General features: G+C 40.5%; 1 protein-coding gene across 1 annotated transcript; it reads left to right on the forward strand.

Annotated features, from left to right (window-relative positions):
• Window positions 1-1405: 1405 nt before the first annotated feature.
• On the forward strand, window positions 1406-3217 carry LOC136422027 (neuralized-like protein 4). The gene is made up of 4 exons (XM_066409643.1): window positions 1406-1558; window positions 1653-1777; window positions 2242-2389; window positions 2579-3217. Exons 1-4 carry the CDS (start codon window positions 1527-1529, stop codon window positions 2907-2909), a joined length of 636 nt encoding a protein of 211 aa, XP_066265740.1. The 5' UTR covers window positions 1406-1526; the 3' UTR covers window positions 2910-3217.
• The last annotated feature ends 15696 nt before the right edge of the window (window positions 3218-18913 follow it).

The following is an 18913-nucleotide window of genomic DNA, read 5'->3' on the forward strand; positions in this document are numbered from 1 at the left end:
TATACACTTGATTTTGTTTATTGAACCTCCTTCATGGAATTCGCCATCTGTTGACAGTATTTGTTGCCTTCAATTAGATCACCTGGAGCCGCTTCCAAGTTCCAGTCACATGACAGCCGCTCCCACTGTCTCTACATACACCAAGTTACCACCTATAGGACAAGGGCAACGACTGGGTAGCGCTTTTTTAATTACATTTTCCTCCTCCTAACAAACCAATTGTCCTTTCATAGTATATCCAATCCATGTTTTGATATGAAATGTGCTCGAACGAAGCCTTTTTACTGCTAGTGTTACCATTGCGTCCTTGGTAGTCATGCGTATACTGGATCATTTGTTTCATCTGGAGTTCGTTTATCTTTTAAGGAAAACATGTTTACGAATTCAGTAACGGTGAAGAACACCTTTGCTTTATGTGAGAAATTGCACATTCCTGTTCACAGTCAAGCGCCGTGATTCAGAACAAAATATGAATGGAGAAATAACAAGATGTACAAAATTGTAACATTTTAGATCAAATGCATCTCGTCGGAGAGGGTGATGCACAAGCCCTAGGAACAAGTGCCGCAAGTACATCAGTAACGACAAAGGTATATGTTACAAGTACATTTCTTATTGTACATGTTTTTATCTATATCTCTTCTGAAACTGTAAGTAGTGGTATCATCATGGACGTCACCTCGTCGACTCTATCATTACGAGGCTTTTGATGGTCTGCATTTAGCTTGACAATAAGTACTATAGGTTTGGCTGTAGTTTTGTTTTGTTCATTCCATCTAATGTAATGTTTCTTGTTAAATTTATTCCAACCAGTTCAGAAACTCAAAATCATTGTCACACATGATATACAATTGCACCATCGACTGCTGTGGTATACAATAGATAATGGACACTGTGGATTTCTGTTTCATCTATGGGCATCTTTTCATCATCCATGGACGAAAAACAGCACCTGAAAGATTATCCACACCATCGTAAACTATCCCTATTTAGGTACACTAATATTGGTGCCTTTACTATAACTTACAGGGCCCAGTCTGTGACTACCAGTTGGCTTGTCTGCGATTCAAGAATTCCTTGGGGATAGGCGGCAAGTACTTTTTTCCAAATTCTCAACTTTTGTAACAAACCAAATATCCGTGTGTGTTTGTATGTGTGTGTTTGATGCATATATATATATATATATATATATATATATATATATATATATATATATATATATATATGGGGGTATCTATGTATGTGTGTGTGTGTTTGTGTGTGTGTGCGCGCGCGTTTGTGTGTGTGTGCGTGTGTGTGTGTATGTGTGTGTGCGCGTGTGTGTGTATGTGTGTGTGCGCGCGTGTGTGTGTGATAACAACAAGAAGTATACTGTCTTTTTTTCTGCACCATTTAAGTGCTTACTTTTCTATATTACAGAAAGCTACTTCTCTCATGAGCAGGACAAATGTTTCTGTGAGACATGTCACAAGGCTCGGGGGGACGACGACTATTACACGCGGGGTGAACCGAAGAAGAAGTACGCGATGCCTGTTGGTTGGACCAGATTTGGTCTGAGGTGAGAGCAATGTCTTGTATAACATCATGTTGTTTTATTTCGAGCGCTACAACCCGCGACAGCATGTAATTCTACTACATCTCCTCTTTTACAGCTTAAACCCAACCTTCAAGGACAGTGAGCTGAATGTGTTCGACAACTGGCACCGTGCGTACCACGGGACAGACTCCGGTGTGGTGAAGAAAATTCTACAGAACAGCTCACAACTGCTTATGGCAGGTACATAACCATTTTCAATAGGAAATTTCAATATTCCCGAACAAAAGTAGATATCTACCAGCCTGAGTGTCATCCTGTTTCAGTTCCAGGCTCTACCTTCGCCAAACAGTCTGAGATCGCTGCCATTCAAGTCGTCTGGAATAATTAACTATTTGGCCAGATTAAGGCCGGGCACGCTGATTGGTACCTTTCAGATCTGTCAGAACTCCACAGGGAAGCCTTGTTCTTGCCAATCTGGCCGAATACATTTATTCCAGACGATTTGAATGGCAGCTATCTCAGACTGTTCCGTAAGGGCAGAGCCTGGAACTAAACAGGGTGACACTCAGGCTAGATATCTACGTATACGATAGAATTATGCTACCATTTAGTTAGCAATGTAGGATAATATGTCAATATCAAATTGTTGACAAACGTTTTTAAAATTACTTGACGCTGTATATTTTCTTGCATACACTTAATAGGAGACGTAGCTTTGGGTGGACGCAAATTAGGAGAGAGGGAAGGCCATTTCAACCCTGATAGGAAACCGGAAGGGTTCGACACCACGCAATTGTTCGTAACACCAAGCATCGTGTACGCTGGATTGGATGCCTATGCCAGTCCCAAAAAGTAAGAATAAATATACTTATTCCACATTCACTGTTCTTGTTATAAAGGCCATACAAACAAAGCCATGCGTATTTGTTAGTGACATTGGTAATGTGCAGATTCAAATGTTTCAAATGTCCAGGACCAAGCCTGGAATTCTCTCAGCTTCATAAAAGATTAAACTTGGCAATACCACATATCTTTGAATAGGTTCGAAGCTGACGGGAAGAAATACAAAGCTCGTGTCGCCTTCCAGTTGTGTATCCGGCCTGACAGTTACAAGATTGGACCGGAAACCGTGGGCGCCAGAGGGAAGGGCATAACCATCGACCCACTCTTCAAGAACGAAGAGCTTGAGTGGTCCACTAAGGAAAGAGGAGGGACCGCTCTCTACGGACTGCTTGTCAAGTTAGAACCCTTTGTTGAGGGGTCAGATGACGTTGATGTTGATGAATTACGTGCTGAATTGAGACTTCTTGAAATGCTTTTTCTATTAGGCGCTCTGGGCATTCTAGACGATGATGATAGCGATGATGAGTAGGTGGAATCTAATTTGAATCGCCATTATGATACACATGTGCACATTGTAAAGTTCACATACAGTAGAAGAAACCTTGTAAATAAACTTTTCATATATTTAACTTATAGTAAGCAAAAAATGACACTGTACAGTTATCGAACTAGTCCTCGATATATTCTTATATGTCATAGAGCTGATATCGACATTGAGCTGTTTATTTGACATCGGTAAATAGGGTTTACATTGGTGACACCGACTCTCTGATTAAAGGGAAAATACCTTTGTAGTGCCGCTTAGAAGCAAAGTCAATAACATCTCTGTCCATTCCAGGTTTTTTTTTTTTTTTTTTGTTGTTTTTTAAAATCATTTATTCATACAATAAACAATAAATAATACAATTATAAACTGAAAGAGCCAGGATGGCAATACATAAATCAATAAAAAAAACTAAAGAGATGAAGCCTCCCATACTTAATGCCCTACAATTAAATGGTTACAATAACAAGATCAATGTAAAGCTTAAAGAAAAACATTATTATGAACATAAAGTTCCCCACTTACCCCGATGCTTCTCCAGCTTCCCTCTCCGAGATGCAATAAGACCTTGTCTTTTGAAAGACAGATGTTAATGTTTTAAAGGACTGGAAATTTAAAATCTTAAAGCGTCGTGAACGAAAAATGAAAATCTTACCTAATAATGTAATTATGTTTTTTAAAGGGGGAGCACTCTCAGACAGGTCCCCAAACATTACTATAAAGGAATTTAATTCTAACTTCAAACTAATTTCTTGTTTAAACCAAGTTTGTACACTGTTCCAAAAAGTAACAACAAGAGGGCATTCCCAGAAGATATTTATGTAAGATTCTTCATCACAATGGCAGAAGGAACAGCTACTAGATTCGATTAAATTCCAAGTTCGTAAGATTTTGTTACATGGTAAAAATTTATAAAGTAAACGGTACTGAAAATACCGAGCGTTAGGGTCAGTCGTAGTTTTAGATAAGGTTAAAAATACTTCTCGCCATGGTATGGGTCTGTCAAAATAATAAAACCATGATAATCTTACTTTATGGGCAGTTACCACTTCATTCATATAAACATAAATTTATTAATTTTTGTATTTTGTAACCACGTATAATTTTTTTGGACTGGTATACATACTAGCTCTTTTGCCTGGTTTCTATTAAGTAAAATTTTCCACCTTCTAGGAATTGTAGAAATGAGCTGTTGATATCGAAACTGCTCACAGCTATTAGGATACAATAAACAAAATTCAGCATACGACAAGAAAAGTCCGTCCTTACATAACAAGTCATTTACAAAAATTATATTTCTATTTAACAGAGCAGTAAAAAAAAATCGGTTTATTATCAACAATAATATTGGAGTTATTCCATAGTATTTGTTGTCTTACGTTAGTTGGCGTCGTGGGTTCCACGAACAGAAATTTGCACCATGAATCAAACACTTAAAAAAGAAAACCCTTAAAACCCAGGGTATATGCTGAAGATAACTGCATAAAGGGAAATAATCTTAGATTTAGACGGGGATGAAAGGCAATAGCCGAGGAAGTAAACCACTCAGGGTGGAAAAATATCTTAGGTATCCAAGAGGCTTTTATTGTCAAATTGAACACACGTAAATTAGTCATCTTTAAACCACCATTTTCCACTGAGTTGTATAATACTTTTCTGGCTACTCTTTCCGGTTCGTCATTCCAAATGAAAGAGAAAATTTTTTTCTCATACATTTAAAAAAATAAATCATTTGGCGAAGGTAAAACCTGTAGTAAGTGTGTGAATTGGGAAACCACCAGGGAGTTGATAACTGTAATTTTTTCCATACAGGGACAATGATTTTCCTTTCCAAGGGCGTAATAACCTATCTAATCGTTCTAAACGGGGTTCAAAATTTACATTAACAAGATCATCCTTTTTAGTAGGAATATGAATACCTAATGCGTCTTTACCACCGTCAACCCATTGTAATGGTAAATGAGTAGGCAAACAAAAGTTAGAAGACTTTAACGAACCTATTCTTAAGATTTTGCATTTTTCTGCGTTCAGATGAAGGCCAGAAATATTGGAGAAACGCTCCAAATCAGACAGTAGTGCATAAAATGTAGACAAATTTGGCTCAAATGGGAAGTTAGAATCATCAGCATATTGGGAAATTTTGGTATTTTTTCCATGAACATTTAACCCCCGAATAGATTGATAAGATCTGATTTTGATGGCAAGGACTTCAACAGCCATTATAAAAAGGAACGGAGAGAGGGGACAACCTTGGCGAACACCGCGATTTAATGTAAAAGGGTCAGAAATGTATCCATTATCAATAATGGAACTTGTTGATTTTTCATATAAGACTTTTACCAAGTTTTTCAGTTGTGGGCCAAAGTTAAAAAAATTCAACCATTTAAACATAAAATCCCATCTCAAAGTATCAAAAGCCTTTTTAAAGTCAGCAATAAATATCAATCCGGGTTTTCCTTCATCTTCATAATGTTCAATTGTATCTAATAGTCTTCTAATATTATCCCCAATATATCTACCCTTAATAAATCCTGTTTGATCATGCTCTATTATATCTGAAATGAATTGTTTAATTCTAAGGGCAATGCACTTCGATAAAATTCTGGTGTCGCAACAAAGAAGAGTAAGGGGACGCCAATTTGTAATAGATATTTTTTAAGAGTAATGATATAAGACCTTGCCTCTGTGTGTCTGAAAGACATCCATTAGCGAATGAAAAATTAAAACATCTTAACATGGGATCTTTAAAAACATCAAAAAACTCTTTATATATTTCTATTGGTATACCATCTAACCCTGGTGCTTTCCCAGATTGAAATGAAAAAATTTCTTTTTTTAACTCATCAACACTTATAAGTCCTTCGCAAGCTTGTTGCTGTGTATCTGACAAACGTTTACCATGGTTAGCAGGGAAAAAAACCATCACAATTTGCTTCTGTAAGGGGCACTGGTATTTCTTTAAAAGAATATAAGTCAGAGTAAAAATTAACCTGGTCTGACAGAATATCTTGTGGGTTAGTAATAACCTAACCAGAGGGCCTCTGCAGTCTTTGAATGTTTTTCCTAGTGTAATTACGACGAACTAAATTCATAATTAAAAGTATTTTGTACACCTCTCCCCCAACTCCATCCATCGCCATTTTGATCGTATTAAAATAGCATTTTAACGTTCATTGTACAAAGATTCCAATTCCTTTTGTTTACATGCTAATTCGTTCAGTTGGTCGGGTGAGGGACAGGTGGTATTGTCGATCTGAGTTTGTAACATGTTGATTTCATTAATGAGTTGTTTTTCTTTAATCAGGTATTGTTTCTTTTTCCAACTAGAAGACTTAATGCAGTGCCCCCGCAAGAAGCATTTAGCTGCGTCCCACACAACTTGGGGGTTTGCAGTATCGACATTATTTCCAAAAAATTCAGTCATGATTTGTTTTGTTTGTAAAAGAAAAATTCTGTCCTGAAGAAGAGATTGGTTAAATTGCCAGTAACCAGGTCCTCGTGGAAAATCCATGGTTACAAAGGATAATGTAATTAAGTTATGATCAGACTTAAACTTATCAGCAATACAACATTTTGTAACTCTATTTAACAAGGAAATATAAGGAAATAATCTAATCTACTAGCGTGTAGTCCGCGGCGCCAAGTGTAACGAACAATGTTTGGATTTCTGAAGCGCCAAACATCATGGAGATCAAATTTTCCTTTCAATTCAGAAATTGCTTCCAGTGCATTGGGATGATAATTTCGCTGTCGGGCACCTGCTCTGTCCATTAATGCATTCTGTACAGTATTAAAGTCCCCAACCACAATCAAACGTTCATCACTTATCTCAAAAGTATCTATAACACTCTCAACTTCCTTAAAAAAGTCAGGAGAGTCGTCATTTGGTGCATACAAATTGACAAGACAAAACTGTAATCCATCTACTTCGATATCTAAAATGATCCACCGCCCACTTTGATCAGTCTTAATCTGATGAACCTGAGCGCTGGCGTTGTTTTTAATTAGAATAGCTACCCCTCTTTGAGTAGAGGTACCATGCGAGAAGTATATTTGACCACCCCATTCATTCTGCCATCTTTTTTCGTCTCTTAAGTTTGTATGTGTCTCTTGTAAACAGTATATATGATACGGTTTGTCCTTTAACCATGTAAAAAGTCCCCTTCGTTTGTAAGAATCTCCCAGTCCGTTACAATTATAACTAGATATATGGAACTCTACCTTGGACATAACTTCTGTGAAAATAACCATCTCGGAGAGGAAAGCCAGGAGAGGTCTTCGGGGCATCGGATTGAGTCTGATGATCTACAAAAGAAATGAAATTTTGAACGGAAACGGGGATCTCGCGGTTTCATTAATTCGGAACAGATGTTCGCGCGCGGCGAAGAGGGGCTACATTCTGATTGGTCCCGATATCGTAGCGCGATAATCCCAGCAGCGGAAGTTGTCGTCATCACTCATTCCGGAAGCTGACCGATAGCTGGTCGCATGTTTTCTGCTCTCTCCGTTGATTCTAACACATCTTTACCTCGACTATTTTACTCGACTATTTTCTGCACTGGTGACTTCAACACATCGATCTTTGGACTATCGACATGGCCAGATAATCTCCCAACACTTTGCTCTGCCAAGTACCATGCCAGTGTCATCCTAAGAAGGAAAGCCGCGACTTCTCTGACTTCCCTCTGTGAACCACGTGGAAACCATTCGATCTTCATCATGGACTCAGTGTGCACTCGCCGACATTGCGAAGTTCCCTGCCTATCCTGTGTTTCTGCGTGGCAAGTCCATACGCACGCCGGTGCGAAAACAGATGTAACCTCAGCCCACCCAGGCGGCATGCCAGCACGCAAGCCAATCTTACGGTGAGTCTTTTGTTCCCATCGATCGTCCTATTATCTGTTTATCATTTGTTGTTTATTTTTCAAGTGTTTGTTTTCGTACAACCTAGAGGAAAACCGACCGGTGAGTTACTAGGTTCGGTTAGTTTTCCCAGAAAAGTGTCGGGGATTCCCGTGCATGGCTCTGTTGTTTCGATCAAGGAGGTCTAATCCTTGTTTTGATCAAGGAGATAAAGTCCCATCGTTGAGGGGGTCGCTCTGATAATTTATTCATCGCCCCTGCCCTTTCAAAGTGGGAATCCCTGCTGAGGCCATACTAATCTTTATCAGGGTGCCACGTCACATGTCCTGGCACCTACTTTAACATGTCCAGACTTGATTCTTACCGTCAAACCTAGCTTGACACCACTTACAGGATGGAATGCGTCTGCCTGTGGTGGCCTGATCTTGTCTCCTACAAACTACGAGAACTCAATATATATCTTGCTGTGACTGTATTGTTTCTCATTGGCCGTTCGACTTTCTGTTTCCTTTCGATCGTTCAGTTTCCCACACTTCAACGTCTAGCGCCGGGCACAATTTTATTCGTATCGTCCGGCTGGGAGCATCAGTTTTACCAAGGTCATTATTGTTTGGCGAACAAAATTTTACAAGATTCCGCCTGCAAAATGTATCCATTTCTGTTGTTGTTGTTGTTGTTTGTCTAGAAATGATTAGAAATCAGCCTGTACCTGCGGGCATTTACGATTTTCACTCAAACTTATCATGGCAGAGGCGACAGTCACTGTGCGACCCAACAGACCTACAGCATTACTTTAGCTTAGAACCAATTTGCCCTGAGTCAAAGACTTCCTATTTAATTTTGACCTATTCCCACGTTTCAAGTCTTTTATTTACCCGACAAATCCTCAAGTTTAGCGGAATTCCAAGTCATTCTCCTGTCGCATTTAGCTCCGTGTTTGGCGGGGTTTTGCTCACATATTAGTGAGCTTTTGGTGGTTCTGGATTGACATGTAGTAATTTGATAATAGTTTTGCATATGTCCATTATTGGCCAATGTCACGAGCACGTATAAGATCGATGCGTACCACTCAGTTGATAGGTAAATCCCATGGGATTTACCACAAGTGAACGTGGAGTTGTGAGCACAGTTTGCTATCATCTACACATGTCATGTGCTAAGTTCAAGTTCAAGTTGATGTACTTATCCATTATGTAATTAAATGTTTGTTTTCCCGCCAAACAACATACCCTCTCCGCATCATGTTTTGTCTCAAATTATAAAGCCGAGATACCGGTGAAGAGTAAAAGGATTTTTGGCAGCGCGCAGCCAAAATGAAATTTTGAACGGAAACGGGGATCTTCCTAATACCGCGGCCATTTTGAATCCAGGGCGCGCGCACGTGATTCGAGCGCGGGAAAAGTGAAGACCCGGTAAGTCCACACGCCAGCGGTAAGGCGTTCCCAATAGAAACCAGCGTTGAGTTATCTTCGGCGGTGAGATGTTCTCCTCCTCGGTGAAATCCATCGATATATTTGCATGGCACAAGTAGATGATATTGTTGTGGAGACTTGGACTAGATATCGGCCAGTAAAATTGTGAATTTCTGCTACTTTTCCATAGTTTCTGCCGGGATGTTGAGCGCGCGCTACAGTGATAAAATGCTGATATGTTTACACCGCGTGCTTGTAATTTCCCTAATAATGTTAGCTAAAGTCGAGAAAAATCCCACAAAACATACACTTTTCGGATCATTTTAGCTTCGTTTAGGTATGAATATAACTCTTGAGCCTTTTGGCTGTTGTGACAATGCCACCATAACCTTGAAATTACGTTAGTTTGAGGGAGGGTCGTGTTTTCTGTGCAGCGTTACATCGACTTCGCTCAGCAATATTTGACATTTCCGCTGAATGCAATCCCACACACAAAAAAACGTGAAAATATAGGCCTAGGCTTGAGTTCAATGTCCTTAAATATGGCAGCATTCCGGCGGCTTTTTGACGATCTTTTTGGATGCCAAGTATTTAGGCTTGAGGACTCCAAGTACGTGAGTGAAGTTGTGTTTTCCATTCTATCTGACGTTTCTTTAAATCATTTTGCGCGGCAATATTTCATATATCTGTTGGCCGGATGGAACCCGAAAAACGTTAAATAATATTGACTTGAGGACTGAAGGACCTCAGGCCGATATTTTTCCTTTTGTTGTGGGGTTTCATCCTGTGGAAATCTAAAATATTTCCGCAAAAAGTAATGTAATGAAACGCTACAAAGAAAACACGCCCCCTGCTTCACTCACGAACTTCATCAAGCTAATCTTGGCACTGAAATATCGTCAAAGTCAAAGGAGCCACCGAAGTTCCGTCAAATTTTTATACTCGCAAAGCCCTCAAGCCTATATTTTCACGCTTCTGTAATATCATCCGACGGAAATTAAGATATTACGGCGCAAAGTAAAAACACTCCATCTTCACTCACGTACTTTAGGTTTTGATATTTCAGAAAACTCGTCAAAAGAAGCCGCCGAAATTCTGCTAAATTCCCCCCAAAATTTACCTTTACCTCAAGCCTACATTTTCAGGTCTTTTTTTGTGGGATTGCATTCAGCGGAAATGTCAAATATCGCTTGCGGAGCGATGTAACAATAGAGAAAGGAAAAGCTAGACAGAAAAGAAAGAAAGGCTAGACAGAAACACGACCCCCTCTCAACGCGCGTTTTCCCAGGGGAAGTCACAACCGGTAAAATTCTGTATATTTCTATCTAAGTAGCTATAAGGATTCCAGCCCGAAAAGTGTATGCTTTACGGGGTTTTTCTCGACTTGTGAGTGAAGCAGGGGGCGTGTTTTCTTTGTAGCGTTTTATTACATCACTTTTTGCGGAAATATCTTAGATTTCCACAGGATGAAACCCCACAACAAAAGGAAAAATATCGGCCGGAGGTCCTTCAGTCCTCAAGTCAATATTATTTAACGTTTTTCGGGTTCCATCCGGCCAACAGATATATGAAATATTGCCGCGCAAAATGATTTAAAGAAACGTCAGATAGAATGGAAAACACAACTTCACTCACGTACTTGGAGTTCTCAAGCCTAAATTCTTGGCATCCAAAAAGATCGTCAAAAAGCCGCCGGAATGCTGCCATTTTTGTACCCAAAAGGACATTGAACTCAAGTCTATATTTTCACGTCTTTTTTTTTGGTGGGATTGCATTCAACGGAAATGTCAAATATTGCTGAGCGAAGTCGATGTAACGCTGCACAGAAAACAAAACCCTCCCTCAAACTAACGTAATTTCAAGATTATGTTGGCATTGTCACGACAGCCAAAAGGCTCAAGAGTTATATTCATACCTAAACGAAGCTAAAATGATCCGAAAAGTGTATGTTTTGTGGGATTTTTCTCGACTTTAGCTAACATTATTAGGGAAACTACAAGCACGCGGTGTAAACATATTAGCATTCTATCGCTGTAGCGCGCGCTCAACATCCCGGCAGAAACTATGGAAAAGTAGCAGAAATTCACAATTTTACTGGCCGATATCTAGTCCAAGTCTCCACAACAATATCATCTACTTGTCCCATGCAAATATATCGATGGATTTCACCGAGGAGGAGAACATCTCACCGCCGAAGATAACTCAACGCTGGTTTCTATTGGGAACGCCTTACCGCTGGCTTGTGGACTTACCGGGTCTTCACTTTTCCCGCGCTCGAATCACGTGCGCGCGCCCTGGATTCAAAATGGCCGCGGTATTTGGAAAGGGGTCTCGCGCGCGGCGAAGAGGGGCTACATTCTGATTGGTCCCGATATCGTAGCGCGATAATCCCAGCAGCGGAAGTTGTCGTCATCACTCATTCCGGAAGCTGACCGATAGCTGGTCGCATGTTTTCTGCTCTCTCCGTTGATTCTAACACATCTTTACCTCGACTATTTTACCCACCCGTGCCCTCCCTGAATTTCCTTCTACGCATGCCTTACGATATCTCGACCGTTTGGCTACGCCGCCACTCATGCAGCCCTTAGCGGCGCCCCTGACAAGCAACTTCGGGCGCTAGGGAAGAGGCATTCCGGTCATACATACGACCTTAGAGTTAGACTCTAACGTGTGAACCATGTGGTGTTAAATCAAGCGTTTGCGTAGCAGCCCTTTGTAATATATTAATGTAGAAAGCTAGGATGAATTTTGTTTTCTAGTGTGTAAACGGTATGGTGTGGGAGGCGCTATGTACATATCGTACCATTACCGTGTAAAATTAGTGTAACATTCTATTCCAATGTACACTCAGCAAGAGCCTACACCAGACCGTTCTCTTGTCAATGTATCGATGCAGAATTCTCCTTAATCGAGTATCATTTCCTTGAATTGCCCTTGCAATCAGGACATTCAAGCGTACTACATGCATATTACATTTCTCCTGTAATCACCGTAACTAAAGCACAAGCTCATATGCCGGTCCGTATTCTGTATTATTGGTATCAAATATGCCTGAAACTTACTGCATTCCGCTTGTATGTTTCCACTCTGCCTTAGTTCTTAGGTTGCCAATTTTCCCTTATCTGTCCTTACCTACTGTTAACAGTAGTTAGTTTGTATTCGATATTACATTGTTACTTGTTACTCCGTGCAGATGTTACTCCTATTAATGGCCAATCCATATTATATGGTTACTTGTTACCCCGTTGAGTTGCGACTCCTGTTAATGGCCAACTCAGGATCTCCTTTTATATGTCTGCATCTCACATTATTTCGTCTATATTCGATGATAATATTATTGTTACTTGTTACTCCCGAGTTGTACAATCATTATAGGATACGTTACATTATAGGATACGTTAGAATCGTGTACAATCATTATAGGATACGTTACAATCGTATGGCATTCTTCCGATACAAGAGTGTCGCGTTAGAAATTGTAGAATGCGATGCATTTTCTTCAGCTGTCAAGAAAATATGCAGATTTGATATCACTAATAGTTTGAATAGAATTTATAAAGACTTATAATGAGTACGACACGTCTACTCATACAATTACTTTCTCATCGACGCAGTACTTCATTATGGACACTCCTTCTATTATGATTCCAGTTGCACAGAATTGGTGGACCTCATCGTCTCTCATGTTTGGTCCGTAACAGAAAGATTCCTCTTATTGTACCATATATTGACTTTTTATTTTTTTATCTCATCCCCATGCCTGGTGCCCCCGGGCCTCTCGGGCAAGACAACCGGACCCCTCGCCAGACGACAACGTCTATTACCCCTCGCCAGACGACAACGTCTACTACATCTGACAGATCATCGGTCCAATGCCAAGAAACCCCGCGGCTTTCCCCCAAAGCGTACACACCACCTCTACTAAATCAGCGCACCCTTGGATACCCAGTCAACGACTGATTCACCAGGGCACTCTCAGACGGCTGGGCCCACCTCACCTGAAACCTCACATCCCGCTCTACTATCCGACGTACCCAAGGACAATTTGATATTTGCAGCCTTAAGTACTTAAGTCTTGTACATTACTTTCCCGCTCGACTGATAGTATCAAGAAGGCCCCTGTTACCACATTGGCTGTTCCGATCCAACATATCTACATTCAATAGACAAAATTATGACATCTGCCGCTGTGAGAGAAGTGTGCGGGTTGCCTCTTCACTTACAGTGTCAGACGCGCATGATTCTACCCCCGCGGTCAATTTCATTCTCCCCCAGTATCATTTAAGTGCGTTTTGTTGTTCTGCTACTCATTATATTAATACATATGATATCTGCTACTCATTATACTGCTACATATGATATCTGTTACTCATTATACTACTACATATGATATCTGTTACTCATTATACTACTACATATGATATCTGTTACTCATTATACTACTACATATGATATCTGTTACTCATTATACTACTACATATGATATCTGTTACTCATTATACTACTACGTATGATATCCGTTACTATTGGTTGAATATTGTTATATAGGTTGAATATTGGTTTTGGCTTAGCTCACCATTGCATTAACGTACAACTCTGACCTCTTCCACTTGTGCAATGCCATGATACTACAATACAACTCTCACAATATACCAGTCCTCTATCGGTGCACACGTGTAATACCGTTATACGCTAATTACAACACAAAACCTGGAGAATATTTCTTCTGTGCTTCTATGTAATATGAACTGATTAGTTTGGCTTCGACCCCCTATCTGCCCTCCACGATTGTCGGGCTCAAATGTATACTATGTACCTACTGATACACTGTGATTTGCAAGCTATGGTGCGAGCGTTGCCCCCCAAAATATGCTCTGAGAATGAACATGTTACTGTTACACTCAGGTACGAACAGTGTTTCTTTTATTTTGCCAGCCCCGTTCCGGGCCTTGGTTTCATGATTCGCTCCGTTTATGACCGCTGCTATGCTTTGAGTTACGATCCGTGTTTTTCTGCCCCTAGCCGAAGTTTTTAATTTTATTTATACGAGCCCTGATTTGGGCGCTAGTATTTATGAAACGCTCCGTCTACGAGCGCTGTTTTGCTCAGCTACGAGCAGTGTTTTACGCTCTGTTTTGAGCGCTGTTATTTTACTGCCACGCAGTCCTACGAGTGGCGTGTTGTCGCCCTCCTGGTTTTAATGCAGTGCAGCTATGAGCGGCGTGTTTTCGCCCTCCTAATTGTAATGCTGTGCAGCTATAAGTGGCGTGTTCTCGCCCTACTGGTTCAATGCAGTGCAGTTATGAGTGGCGTGTTTTCGCCCTCCTGGTCTTATTGCAGTGCAGCTATGAGCGGCGTGTTTTCGCCCTCCTAATTGTAATGCTGTGCAGCTATAAGTGGCGTGTTCTCGCCCTACTGGTTCAATGCAGTGCAGTTATGAGTGGCGTGTTTTCGCCCTCCTGGTCTTATTGCAGTGCAGCTATGAGCGGCGTGTTTTCGCCCTCCTAATTGTAATGCTGTGCAGCTATAAGTGGCGTGTTCTCGCCCTACTGGTTCAATGCAGTGCAGTTATGAGTGGCGTGTTTTCACCCTCCTGGTCTTAATGCAGTGCAGCTATGAGCGGCGTGTTTTCGCCCTCCTAATTGTAATGCTGTGCAGCTATAAGTGGCGTGTTTTCGCCCTCCTGGTTTACTTGACGCAGCCATGAGCGGCGTGTTTTCGCCCTCCTGCTTTTATTGAGCCATGCTAGCCTTAATTTCTATATTGTTATTGTTACTGTTGTACTTAGTACGAGCATACACCTTTCCAGTCTTTTGACCTCTTCCTTTATACAGTGCTCAGGTGTACTAGCGTACATACGGTCCGTCCTGTTGATTTTTACCGTAATGCTATGTCCTGTTTGACATACAAAATTTCCAGTATCCAGGAACTGCTCTCTTTTGTTAACTGTTCTCCATTTTCTTTGCCCTAAGATTTGCTATCGATGAGGGCTCCTCATGTTTGCTCTGGTTATTGAGCCCAGCACCCACGTGCCGTTTTCTATCCATTGATAGCGAAAACTTTCTGTGCAATCGACGTAAATATCTATGCCGCCCGATACGCCGGGCAAACTTGTAATTCAGTATGCTTCCCACTTTAGACGTTCAAATGGTGTTCCATGTAAACCGCTAAGTTATTGCCAACCGAAAGCTACTCAAGCTGTATTTGAATATATAGATACGTATATATATATATATATATATATATATATGTATGTAAATATATATATATATTTAATTTCCTTTTTGTCCCGAGCATTAATTTACTTACTCATTTCTCCTACGGCTTTAGTTATTTCATTAAACTATGTCTCCTTTGACTTCCAACTGGTTCATATTCGATAATATATTGTTACTGATTACTCCTTTGAGTTGTGCTCCTGTTAATGGCCTACTCGGTGTGTATAATACTCATTGTATGTCTTAAGACCTTTAGCCACCAAAGATCCCTTATATTACATATGTAAAGTGTAACGCTATATTTCGCAACTGATGAACTTGTATGTTTGAAGGTCATTCTATTCTTATATCCTATGCGTATCAGATTTAACTCTTTCTTTACACGTTGCATTTAATATTTTGACATGGACAAGGATTCTGTCATGTTTTATCCCTGTGTCCTTACGCATGCCATTTTCAATACATGACTCTGCTTTTCCTATCATGTGTCTACTTATCGTTGGTGGTTCTGGATTGACATGTAGTAATTTGATAATAGTTTTGCATATGTCCATTATTGGCCAATGTCACGAGCACGTATAAGATCGATGCGTACCACTCAGTTGATAGGTAAATCCCATGGGATTTACCATAAGTGAACGTGGAGTTGTGAGCACAGTTTGCTATCATCTACACATGTCATGTGCTAAGTTCAAGTTCAAGTTGATGTACTTATCCATTATGTAATTAAATGTTTGTTTTCCCGCCAAACAACATACCCTCTCCGCATCATGTTTTGTCTCAAATTATTAAGCCGAGATACCGGTGAAGAGTAAAATGATTTTTGGCAGCGCGCAGCCAAAATAAGCTTGGGGAATAGTTAGCCACATAACTGAGCTCAAATCAAAATCGCTCAAACAATCAAAGAAAATATCAATGCAAATCATAAGCGATAACAACCAAAGGAAACTCAAATATACAGTACATCTACTCAAATAAGAATTACGTAAGATGTACGTATTGATTGAACAAAATATCTGAAATCTTAAACTTAAAATGTTGAACTCAAGAAAAGAAATCAAATGCCAAATCATACAAACTAAATCGTACATATCAAAAACTGTGAATGAACCAACACAGCAAAAAGTAACAATTATAAACAAGATATAAGAATCAAAATTATGATCACAAATCAAAAGATCGTTCAACAAACAAAAGATTGAGCTCAGAATTTGGCCAAGCTTAAAAGCTGTACCATGGCTTGTACTTTTATAATAGTATAATTGAAACGTAGTTATGATTGTTAACAAAAGATAAATAAACTCAACAAATAAATAAATCATATTTTCCGTAGTAATACTTAAATCAAAGCCTGAGTTCAGCTGTTGGCCATATCTTATATCAAGAGTAATTCCTGTTGCTAAATCTTTACATAGATTAGGGAGGGCTATGCAACAACGAAAGTAACACAAAAATGAAAATAAATTAACAAGTTTGCTTGGCTGACCCATTTGCCATATAGAGAGGAGCGTTACCTTAAGCTAACAATAAACAAATCACCTCAAACAATACTACATGAAGATCCATGTTTCATATAATTCGTTTAATTTCACACAAAAAATATACTAGTATGCACTTTAGAGATCACTTATAAAGAGTCATCCATTTTCTAAATCATAACAATGTCCAAAAGGGACGAACACAAACTTCCGTATTAATATGCTAATGTTAGCACAACGGTGCAAGGAATCTCTCCTTATGAAAAACAGGTGCGAATTCTTTCAGCACCATAAACATGGAGATGCGTACATTACAAAATTCAGAGAGATCAATAACAGTTTTTTTTCTTGAAACAGTCCTTAACTAAATTGTAGAATTAAGGCAGATCTTCGACACAGTCGATATTCTTTCTTGTGTTGTCCGTCAAAATTATCATGATTCTACAGTTTGCATTCACCCAGGTGTCCTTGATCCGACCTCTGTTCTTGGCAGAAAGCGCCGCTGAAAATATTCGCATGTTCTCTCTTGTTAGGTCTGCCAGGACCAGAAGGGGCTTGTCTTGATCATCGCGTTTGCCTTTCAGCTTACTCCGTGCACGAAACACGCGATCCCTGTCCTGCCATGGAACAAACTTCACCAGCATCACTCGCTGCGCCGTCGCGTTCTCCTCTCTGCCGACACGGTGTGCTCGATCGATGCATTCCGGTTGTAAATCAAGGCCCAGTTTAATTCTACAGATGTTCACAACCTTGTGAATACACATTTCCCCAGTTTCCCTGTCAACGTCTGGAATGCCACGAATACGCAGACTGTTTCTGCGGGTGTACTGCTCCAGAGCGTTAATTGAGTTACTCACAGACTTTGGTGGGAGGGGGGTCTCCTCCATGCTCTGGATTTTTCCTTCCACACGGTCCATCCTTGTTTCCAGTTCACCCTGACGATGTAGTACCCGCTCCAAATCTTGACGTAGAGACTGCACATCCCTCGCTGTTGCCATATCTTTGAGCTTCTCGTGAACGGGTTGTAACGCAGCTTTAATCGTGGCTTTGAGCTCATCCAGAAGTGACTTGTCCGCCATGGGTACCTCACCGGTTGAACGTGGAGAACTGTCCAAGTCGTCGCTTCCGGAACGTCTCTGACGTTTCTTAGACCTTGTTTTCACCATTAACCATCCGTCTGTAGACATTCGAAGACTCAGATAGCGTGGAAACGGATCGGTAAGCGTAGGGTCACAGCGCCGAAAACTCGTCTAGTGCACCCCGGCCGCCATCTTGGATCTTCACCATTCATTGTTTACGTTTGATCTGAAGGTTGTCTAGTGGCGCTTGTGTGTGTAGGTGTAGAATGTTTAGTCAATCGAGCAAGGCAGTGCGCTATACAGAGTTGCCTTAACCTAGACTTAAAGGAGATTGATTTTTGCCAGGTTATGAGTGTGCGTAGTGGCTCAGTTTACAAGACAATGGGGCCTTACTCTTAGCCCGAACTCGAGCATTTTTCGTTCTTCAACGTTCTCAGTAGTTCACCTGTATGTCAAGAGTGTCATAACGAACCACAGACACGATCGAAAAGCCTCAGCTTCTCGGATCACCTGCTGCAGTGGTCTGAAGGATCAACATTATTATACTTTGGAAAAGAAAGAACCTAAGAAAGAACTCAAGAACCCCTTTACCACGCCGTCCTTGATGTGAAGTAATGAGCTGCCTGTCAGCGATTCAGACGAGCAATTTTCACTTTCACCTGAATGTCAAGAGTGTTTCACAACAAACACACGTGGGGTCGTCTCGGATCACCTGCTGCAGTGAGGTAGATGCGTTAATGAAGGTCCACCTTGCGGACATCAACAGAACCGCAGACACACGAGGAGGAATTCAATGCAAAGAGCGAGCTGTTACTCCGGGAAGGAGGATGACCTCCTGACGCGGGGGCATTAGAAATGCTTTTGTTTCGTGTTCGCAGCTAGAACTCACGATCCCATTGTCGACTTGGTGTGTAACTTGGCATATAGTTTGCTAGGTTG

The sequence above is a fragment of the Branchiostoma lanceolatum genome, chromosome 16, assembly GCF_035083965.1.
Source record: "Branchiostoma lanceolatum isolate klBraLanc5 chromosome 16, klBraLanc5.hap2, whole genome shotgun sequence".
In the NCBI taxonomy this organism is placed as follows: Eukaryota; Metazoa; Chordata; class Leptocardii; order Amphioxiformes; family Branchiostomatidae; genus Branchiostoma; species Branchiostoma lanceolatum.